Below are 10,350 nucleotides of genomic sequence, written 5' to 3' on the forward strand. Positions count from 1 at the left end.
ACACAGACTGTAGGATTACAGCACTTGTCAGCTTTTGCTGACTAACAAACTACTCCAACAACTGTCGATCAGTTCTATGGATTGATTGGGCAATTCTTCTGATTTGGGCTAGCTAATTGGGACTTGGTGGCTCATTGTGGCATCACTCACATGCCCGGAAGTTGGCTCAGTGTCAGCGGGGACCACAGATAAGACTTGGTTAAGTGCCTTTTAGCATTCAGTGGGTTAGCCTCAGTTTCACATGATGGTGGCTACAGGATCCCCAAAAGTATCCAGAGAGAGGGCAAGTTCCTTTGCCCAACCCCTTTCCAAGTCTCCACTTGACTCACCTTTGTTGATTGATGTCCCACTGACCAAATGAAGTCAAATACCTGAGCCTAGAGTAAATTAACCAGGTCTGTTCCTGGAGTGGAATAATTTGTGGCCATTTTACATTTACAGTTCCATTGGGTTCTGGCTGGTTTGGGTGATGAGCTGTTTGAGGAACTAGTCAAGTGCAGGGGGTAGTGTGTTTTGATGGCACGTAATCATGGGGCCAGTTATAGCAGAGTTCCCCTCCTAGGTTAATCCAAGTGGAGATCAATTGGGAAAGGGTTATCAGGGATCAGTTTAGAGGAATGTGTGCTCACAACTCCCTCTAGTGTTTCCACGTGCCAGGGCAGTCTGCGGGGTTTTTATTTGATTTTGCTTTTTACTTTTTAACAAAAGCGAGACTGAGATTGAACAGTATGTATCGCTTGTGACTTGTTGCTCAGCGGACAGCAGCTTTTTTGTGGGAACTGGAGGTAAGTCTGGCTAATCAAAGCAGTCAAGCTACATTATGAAAGCTGCTGACTTATATTCGGAAGCTGGTCCTACAACCACGAGGTTAGTTACGGCCTGAGGAAGTCTGTTCTTGGGGCCACTCACATAAAGTGATATTTGCATGACTGTACTGTTAATATTGTTGTTTCTGAAACATACATTCATTCTCCCCATAAGTGAACTGTTGGAAAATCCTTTGTAACATTTCAAGTTACCTCATCAGACCTTTAACAGTTTGCCATTGAGGACAGAGTGTGCTCAAACTCCTATTGTTTTCAAGGTTTTTCTTAACGTACGCTTTAAAACTTACTGCACCTTGATCCGTGGGCTATATTGTTTTAGGATTTAAAAGTGCCCTGAAGCACCTCAGCCAGATTGTGGAGTATAAATGTGTTAATAAGTCCAGTGTAGATTTAATCAGAGTGGCTTTTACTATGTGACTATTTAGAAGGATAAATTTATTTTCTGTTCTTCTGGTGAGGGGTGGCCTGAAACTCTCAAAGTGCTTGTATTTCTCAGTGTGGATCCTAAAAGGTGCCTGCTAATTGCTGAGACTCTATGGGCTTGTGTTTGTTGACTCAGACTATTTTGCCAAGAACCTAAATGACTTGCTGCAGCTACACTTCCAACTTTTTAGCTGTTTACTAACAAAATAAAAGCCATATATATTAAAATAGAAGCTATTTGGTATTCCAGACAATAAAAGGGAGATGAATAATACAGAAGAATGGCTAAAAGGAATGGTTCTGGAAATGGGTGATTTTTAACATCTTTTTCTAACATTGTCTCCTGGGGTCCTCCAGTCTCCTAAAGATGTCTGTAAAATCTCATTGTGATTTTATGTGCCTCCTTCACTCATTTTGAGGGAGAGTTGACAGTAGGGAAGTAACAGTGAAAAAGAAAACATTGAGACACTTAGGAAGAAATAGTGTGTGCGCCCTCCTTGACAAGCACTTTCCAGGACAGCAGTGGGGATCTGTTGCCTCACCAGGTTGTCTGGCCTGACTTCTCCTCAGTGTGCCTCTTGACCCAGACTTCACAGACTGGCAGAGGTCGATTCAGCTGGGCTTGGGGAGATGTCACAGATGTTCACAAAGCTCACAGACTCGGCAGGCGTACCTCGGAGATGTTGGGAGTGTAGTCCTAGCACACTGCAATAAAGCAAATACCACAGTAAAGCAAGTCCAGTGAATTTTCTGGTTTCCCAGTGCATATAAAGGTTATGTTTACACGGTACTGTAGCCTACTAAATAGTGTGCAATAGCATAATGTCTAAAAAAAACAAGCTTTTAATAAAGCATTTAAAAATGCTTTATTAAAAAAAACAGGGGTGCCTGGCTGGCTCAGTAGGTAGAGATTATGACTCTTGATCTCAGGGTCCTGAGTTCAAGCCCCATGCTGGGCATGGAGCCTACTTTAAAATAAAAGAAAATAATAACAATAATAAATAAAAAGTACTTTGTTGCTAAAAAATGCTACCCATGGTTTGAGCTTTAGCAAGTTGTAGTCAATGATCAGAGATCACCATAACTGATAGAACAATAATGAAACAGTGTGAAATTTTGCGAGAACTACCCAAATGTGACACAGAGACACAAAGTGAGTAAATGCTGTTGGAAAGTGGTACCGATGGACTTGCTCAGTGCAGGGTTGCCACAAACCCTCACTTTGTAAAAAACAGATTAGCTGCAAAGGTGCAGTAAAGTGAAGCACAAATAAAATGAGGTTTGCCTACATTCTTGTTCACTGAACAGGAATGGGATCATCACATCATCAGACAGCCCAGTGTTTGTCTCTAGGCATGGCCCTAAATGACTTATTTCTGTGTACACCACAGGTGCTTACTCCGAGAAGGTAGTTAGTGGGACTGGGCTTCTGTGTAGAAGGCTGGGGAGGGTCCCGTGTGAGTACGCTGAGCAACAGGTGCAGGGGCCCTGTTGGGAACTCCCAAGAGAAAGCACATTTACCAGCTGAGACTGATTCCACTCCTGGATTTTGATCTTAGCGCTAACAGCTCATCCTGAATTTTCCAGTAAGGCTGGGTAATGGCCTGAAAAGCCAAGGACTTTGTTTTCACTCAGGCCGTTGATGCACCCACCAAGTGAGAGGGGTGGAGGGTGGCCCTGTGGCTCTGTTTTCTGGGAAGTTGGGGACATCCAGCTTCCTGAATTCTTCCCAGTAGTGTTTATACATTTCTATGCTCCTTCCATCGAAAGTCAAGTCCTCATTTATTCACTAGGCACCAGCTGTGTGTGCAGGAGCACCTGTGAGGGTGGCACACTTAGGCACAGCATGAGGACGGATGCCCACCTGGAGGCAGCCACAAGACCCGTCCACCTCAGCCTGTGCAGTTCCAGTTGCTATTCTTGGATGGGCTCTTTTTTTCAGATGGAGCTTCAACAAAAGTCAAGTTCCAGTGGGGAGCTAATTATGTCATGAATATTGTATTCAGATTCTGGACTCCTTATACCTTTTTCATCTCTTAACTGTTTCACTGATCTTGACTGTTTTATTAGAAAAGTAGGAAGAGGAAGGGCAAGGAGATCTGACTCAGATTTGCTACTTTTCCACTCTGATTGCCACGAGAGATTAAGTGAGGTGGATGCTGAGGTGCTTCTTTCTGAAATGAGAACTGACACTATTTGTGGATTTCATTTTTGTCTTGAGTCCTTTTTTTATTTGGCAAAATATATACAACATAAAATTTGCCATTTTAACCATTTTTAAGTGTACAGTTTTAGTGGCATTCAGTATATTCACAATACTGTGAAGCTGTCACCACCATCCAACTCCAAAATTACTTCATCTTCCCAAGCTGAAACTGTACCCACTAAACAGATTCCTTGAGTCTTGTGTCCTCTCTCTCCCTGATACCCAGGCATATGGAAATGTTCTTTAGGTCACTGTCTAAAAGGAAAAATAACAAGTGCAATTGAGATATGAAATGTCCAAGCCAAAGAGACTAGACTCCTCACCCCACTCTTCCTGTGACTGTTTTGTGGAAAAACTGTATGGTGACTTTGGTTTTTCTTCCATTTCTTGGTCACTGACTTAGTGAGAACAATCTACAGGAAGATCTCTTTGACCAGATCTTGGCTGGGAAGCTGGAGTTCCCAGCCCCGTACTGGGATAACATCACGGACTCAGCAAAGGTACCATCTGGGTTTGTTCCTGTGGATTGCTTTTTGTTGAGGGGCCCTCCTCTGTTGCGTGGGACTGTTGCAGCTCTTGGTAGTGAGCTCCAGGTCTATCTTGACTTTTAATGTGTGTTTCTTCTTTAAGTTCATTCCACAGTATAGTCTCTGAAACTTTTTTTTAATTTTTGAAAAAATTAACATGATGCATTATTTGTTTCAGGGGTACAGGTCTGTGATTCATCGGTCTTATATAACACCCAGTGCTCATTACAACACATGCCCTCCTTAATGTCCATTCATCACCCAGCCACCCCATCCCTCCACTCCAGCAACCCTGTTTGTTTCCTGAGATTAAGAGTCTCTTATGGTTTGTCTCCCTCTCTGATTTCATCTTGTTTCATTTTTTCCTCCCTTCTCCTATGATCATCTGTTTGGTTTCTTAAATTCCACATATCAGTGAGATCATATAATTATCTTGAAACTCTTAAGCGAATTCTGAAGGCCGGACTGGCTGTCTTCCCAGTTTGCCCCTGTCACTGTCCTGTGTTCCTCTAAACCCCAAACATTCGTTCTTTCATTTATTAAAAATATATATATTGGACACCCATCAGAACGTGAGAATGAGACATACCAACTTGCCAAGAGGAACAGTACTGTGGGTTTTAAACTGTGGAATGATGATAATAACCAGAACTCTTAGGAGGGAACATCTTGGTTTAATGGCGACCCAGGAGAGGCCTTCTCTTGTCTTGCACTGCCGCCGCCCCGAGGCCGCTGTGTCTGTGTAGCCGCCTGGTGGGCAACAGGCGTGGAGGGGATGGTAGCTTTGACGTTGAAATGGTTGAGCAGCTGTGTTGGCTGGGTCTTTGAAGTACGTGGGGCAAACTCAGATCTCTGTGTTTATGCTGGAATTCCCCACTTCGTCTCCTCTACGGTCTTCTTTTTCCAGGAACTAATCAGTCAGATGCTTCAGGTAAACGTCGAAGCTCGGTGTACTGCTGGAGAAATCCTGAGCCACCCCTGGGTGTCAGTAAGTACCCACATTCGCAGGGAAGGAACACTTGTAAGTTCTGTAACCATCAGCGTGCTTCCTCACCGTGGCTTTTGTGCACACAGAGCTCTGCATCCACGTTCCATGGCAGGGGGACTGGCTTTCTCTCATGAGCAAGTAGTGTGCAGGTAGCTCTCTGCGAGAAAGCAGTTGGCATGAGGATCTCGGAGTATTTGACCTGGGCAAGTCACTGTCCCTTTCTGGCCCTCGCCTTCCTCATCTGCAAAATGAAGGAGTTGGTCAGAATGCTCTCTTAGGAGCCTTTCACCTTTTGCCTTCTGTGCTTCTGGGGTTTGGGAGTTTTCAGGATTTGCCCAGGGAAGAGTGTGTTTCAGACCCTGATCCCTATGTCTTGATGGCATGTGATCACAGGAGAGTCACAGGAGACCTTCTGCTGTGGGTAGGGAGGCTGAGACACAGTCCCTTCTGGAGCTGGGTGGAGGGGGCATGATGTCAAGCAGAGTTCTGGGCTTGGTGGTACCTCTGGGTTTAGGGTAAATGTGATCCATTAAGTGGTGCTGGTGGGAGAGTTTGCATTTCCCTTACTCTAGAGGCTCTGAGAGAGTGAGGTTAATGTACATAGCCAAGGGCTCTGGCTAGCTTGTTGGGGAGGGGTGGTGCCCTGGGCCCCTCAACCATCTCTGTGATCCCAACATCCTGACATCGGGCTTTGGCCTCTCTGGATCTGGCCAAGTGACTTGGGTCTTAGCCCGAGTAGCTGAGATGCCACATTTCTTTATGAGCGATAAAGACTAACAAGTAACCGAATTCTTCATTAAAATAATAAACTCTTCATTAATTTTGATGTGTCCATGGGAGGGATCTGTACAAAATTCTATGGGATTTATGCCTTTTGTGGAGAGTCTCAGAAGCCTAAAGAGTGTCCTCCTTCGTGCTCTTGGGAGACTGGTGCTCCCTCCTCAGCCCACTGTAGGCTTAAGGAGCAGAGCAAATGGCCTGAGGTCTTTCTGAGGACAGAGGACTGCTACACAAAAGTAATTATTTTTAAAAGGGCATTGTTCCCCTAACCCTGTGGTAAAGATGGGCCCTTTCAGGAAGAGATGGTGGGGTGGGGGTGACTATTAAGGAAAACACAACTTAGGCTTGAGAATCAGAAATCATTGTATGTGATTCTTTTCTTTTCTGTAGGATGATGCCTCCCAGGAGAATAATATGCAAGCAGAAGTAACAGGTAAACTCAAACAGCACTTTAATAACGCGCTCCCCAAACAGAACAGCATCACCACCGGGGTCTCGGTTATCATGGTAAGTGGAAGGCACCCTGTTGTGCTCTTGGAAAGTGGCAGTGTCTGGCCTGACTGCTCAGCAGACATTGAATCTTTAGAAGTGAATAGCCAAGGGCTTTCCCTCACATGGAAGTTGGCACCTTCCATGTTCCTCTTTTCGCTTCAAGACTGGCTTGGCACATGGAGTGCCCCCATCTGGCTGACTCCTGAGCCTGGAGTCCTAGGGGGAGGGGGTTGTGCAGGACCGGCCAGTTGGATGGGCCCCGGGCGCCAAGGAGCCCCTGGCCTCTCCTCCTGGGCTCAGTGCCGTCCCTCGCGGCTGCTTCTGCTGTCATCTCTGTATCTCATCTGGGGAGGGGTTCCCAAGCCTGGATGGGTTTACGGTCTCAAACAAACTCTGTGAGGTAGGAATTATTCTTTGGGACCCGGGATAAGAAACTGCTAAAGTTAAACAGATTCCTTTTAGAAGTCAGTGTTTTGTGGCTTTTAAAAGTACAGAACAATGTAAAAAAATATTAGTTTTTTCCAGGTTAGATTTTAGAAGTCCGTAACAGTGATCCCCATATTTTTTCAGACCTTTCTTCTTTCAAAATGTTTTTAAGGCAATTTATCTAAAACCATAAACACAACAACTCAAAAGTGGCATGAAAGTAAGGGAAGTAACATTAAGGTACATTTAGTAAAAGGGAAAATAGAATAAAACCAAGCCAGGAGTGCAGTTAGCTCGCTGAACCAGGCCTGAGCCCTTGCTGAAGCCAGGCCTTAAGGCTGGCTGTGAGCATCTCCCCTAATGTTTTGGCAGCAGGATACCGAGCCACCAACATGCGGGGCCGTGAGCTCTGTTCTGCCCATGCCCCTCAAAGGATCAGGGCCAGAGTGTCAGCTGGGGTGGCTTCAGACTCAGACTCTCTAAGGAGACAGGTGCCTGAGTTGTGAGCAGCTTGGCCAGCCCTGACCACCTCGGGTGTTAGTGGTACCCCGGGCCAGCTGGGTACCTGATAGCCGGTGACGGGCCTGCACCATAGCTCCAGCTTTCTAACTCGGGACAAGCCCTCTTACCCTCTGGAAAGGTTCAACTTGTTTTCTACCCGACTAGAAGGAAAGCAGTGGCTTATTCTCTGGCACATTGTAGTCTAGGAACGTTTGCCTAAGATTCCGGGTCCAGATAGAAGCTGGAGGGAACATCCCCCCCCCCCGACCCCCCCCCATGCTGTGAACAGAGAACACTGTGGGATGTTTGGTTGGGGTTCCTCCCCCTTGGAACTGCTAATGTCCGGCATTTTGCCATTCCCCCCCGCCCGCCCCCCGGGAGAGGCTGCATTGATGTGGCAGCCCTCTGGATGTCCTTGTAACTCCCTTATTCCTCCCCTGCTAGGAGGCATGCTCTCTCCCTGCTTCCCTCCCTCAGACAAGCCTGAGCTTGCAGACTGGGTCTCTTGACGTGTTGCAGGACATTGGGGTGCTCGGTGCCAAAGTAATGAGAAGGCCTCTTGAGTTGTGGTTTTCCTAGCATTTTAGCAGCGTTCTGCTGAAAGCCCAAGGAAGTCAGAGTTGTCACAGAATTACAGTTTAAACACTTTGAAAAGGACCATCTTGATTGACTCAACAGCCTGAGAACATTTCCAGGTGGTTCCCCTGTGAGAGCAAGCACTGATGGGTGGGATGGATGGCCAGTTACAGCCTGGCTGCATGCCACTGCAAAGCAGCTTCTGCAAAATTTAGAAGGAAATGAAACATTAAAAATTGGTACCCTTGACACATAATGAAAACCCTTAAGAAGAGTGTTTTTTAGAATCAAAATTTAACAACTATGTTAATTAAGCTTCATAGTCTCCTAGAGGAAGGACCTTTACAGGACTGTGCCCGGGCTTAGGAGAGTTTTACCACCATTGCCTGGGTCATCTATGGGCTCGGGGCCCACACAGGAGTCATGGTCCAAGACCTGTGGCCCACCAAGGCTCTGGAATGATCCAGCCCTTTCCCTTACGGCCCAATGTAGGCTTCGTTCTGGATCATGATATTTAGAGCCTCTCAGAACCTATATCTTAGGGTTTACAAATGCTATTTTCCCACTTTGCTGATGAAGGAAATCAGTAGTCACATTTCAAACCCCTGAGCTTTAACTGGTTGTGTGAACAAACAACCCTTTATTATATTTGTAATTCCAGTGGTGACTGTTGAAGCTTCGTGTTGACATGTATGTTCAGTTGTCATTTTGAGCATGTTGGCAGGGTCCCATCTAACCTCATGTTCCCTACACAACTCTGCAGGTTGTTAGCTCTGAGGAACTGCTGAGTGGCATTATCACATTCAGTACCTACAGGAGAAATCAGTAAAGCTTGTCTCTGGAGGTACCAATTCTCAATGGCCAAAAAGCTGGCCTGTGAATTTTGGGCTCATTCCCAAAAGCAGTGGCAAGAACGCCCCCATGGGGATGTCATGCTAATCCTCACCCAAGTGAGGACCTGGCCTGGGGCATGGTTGTGTGGGGGCAGCTTGCGATGCTTCTGTGTCGTCATCATCCCCTTCACCACCACTCTGTCTGTGTGTCCTGCCCTTGGGAACAGTTTTAAATGTGTTTTATATTAAAAATCATGAACCACGGAGGACTCTCCCTGGTATTCATACGTTCTCAGAACGAGAGTAGGTGAGGCTAACCTGGTTTCCTACAGGCACGAACAGTCGTGGAAGTAGGGTATCCGTGTTGTAGGGTCGAGTCCTCAGGTGACTGCTGTGTAACTTCCAGTCAGAACGGACTGTCTGCCGTCACTCCTAGGCCTCCCTCCGCGTGGCGCCCTTCCGTGCCTGAGGCGCCGCCTGTGGGCAGTGATAGGGTAGGAATGTAAGTAAGTAAAGCTGATGCTATTGTCTGCATTTTATTTGACAGTTTGATTTGACAGTTTGAGAGACACTTCAGAGTTTCACTCTTTACCCAGTTGAGACTATGGGGAATCCTGAAGCAGAATTCTGGTATTCAACATGCTGTGCTTAATCAGAGCAACTTCTAATTCGCAGCCCCTCTTAAATCTGCATGCCTGTCTCAGACTTCTGGCACCGGCGTCCGGCTCTTAGCTCCTTACCGGCGCGGGGCTCCTGTACCTGCTGACAGCCTTTGCGGCCACCAAAACCCGCCCTTGGGAAACTTTAAAACTTTACAGCTTGCCACGTTGCCTGCCGTCCCAGACCAAGAGCTGGCGAGCGCCTAGGAGGAAGACCCCGATAGTTCTCCCGCTCAGTGCTATTTTTCGCTTGGTGAAAAAGTACCTTTTCGTGAACAGCAGCAATAGGACAAGTACCTCTGCGAAGGCTTTTATTCTCTTTCTCAGACTACATTTCCAAAGATGCCTTTTTATCAGTAAGACAGGTGTGGAGCCTTTGGGGTAAGACAAGAGATTTCTACTGGATGAGGTTTTGGTTTAAGACAGGCCTGCGGTTTTGAATAGCACAGGCATTTTCTTTGACTCGTCCTCAGCATACTTGCAGGACAGTGCCTTTGCGGGGCAGGCTCCTGGTTTTTCCCCGGGGGGTTCATCCTCGCCTCCGGGACAGGGCCAGGCGAGGCCATCTTGTGGCAGAGGAGGGAATTCTAAGAAACCCCGCTCACGCCGCAGCCGGTAGCCAACTCGAGAAACGATGAATTCACATGGAGTGCTCTCCTCGCTCAGGGGGATGATGTTTCTTTCAGGGGGAAATTTGGGAATGATTTGGGCCTAATTAAAGATAGACAAAACTGTCTCAACCGTGTTGCTTCTGTTTGAAGTAAGTCTAGTTTCTGTCCCCGCTTCTCTCCTCCCTCCTGCCTTTCCCGCCGCCTGCATCTTCCCTCTGACTAGGTCCAAGGCAATGGTATGTACTAACTGCACTGCACTGCTTTGTTCTGCTGCACACACACATGGTCTCTGGACAGGAAGAGAAAAGGAGAAATAACTGGGGAGTTGTTTTCCTCGACCCAGCAGGGAGTTTGTGGTAGGGAAAAAGCGAATGCTGCCTCTCTCCATGCTCAGTGTTTTCACTGAGGCGCGGCCCCGGCCTCCTCTCCTACCAGGAGCTTGGAAGCTTGTTAAGGAGCAATGCTAAGTTTCTGATTTGGCTTTTCCACAGTGACCTACCC

The 10,350-nt window shown here is 46.8% G+C and overlaps 1 protein-coding gene across 10 annotated transcripts in view; it reads left to right on the forward strand.

The window, feature by feature from the left end:
- Positions 1-10,350, forward strand: part of DCLK2 (doublecortin like kinase 2) — a 149,325-nt gene that overhangs the window by 134,589 nt on the left and 4,386 nt on the right. For 8 of the 10 annotated variants that reach the window (XM_073892343.1, XM_073892344.1, XM_073892345.1 and 5 more), the window contains 3 exons: positions 3,860-3,956; positions 4,891-4,971; positions 6,142-6,258. In XM_073892343.1, coding sequence (XP_073748444.1) covers positions 3,860-3,956; positions 4,891-4,971; positions 6,142-6,258 — 295 coding nt within the window. Of the gene's footprint in view, positions 1-3,859; positions 3,957-4,890; positions 4,972-6,141; positions 6,259-9,126; positions 9,210-10,350 lie in introns of all 10 variants that reach the window. The other 2 variants (XR_012378048.1, XM_073892350.1) reach the window with 2 other exon arrangements.

This window comes from Callorhinus ursinus, unplaced genomic scaffold (genome assembly GCF_003265705.2).
Source record: "Callorhinus ursinus isolate GAN/ISIS: 27379988/994484 unplaced genomic scaffold, GSC_fseal_2.0 scaffold4, whole genome shotgun sequence".
Taxonomy (NCBI): domain Eukaryota; kingdom Metazoa; phylum Chordata; class Mammalia; order Carnivora; family Otariidae; genus Callorhinus; species Callorhinus ursinus.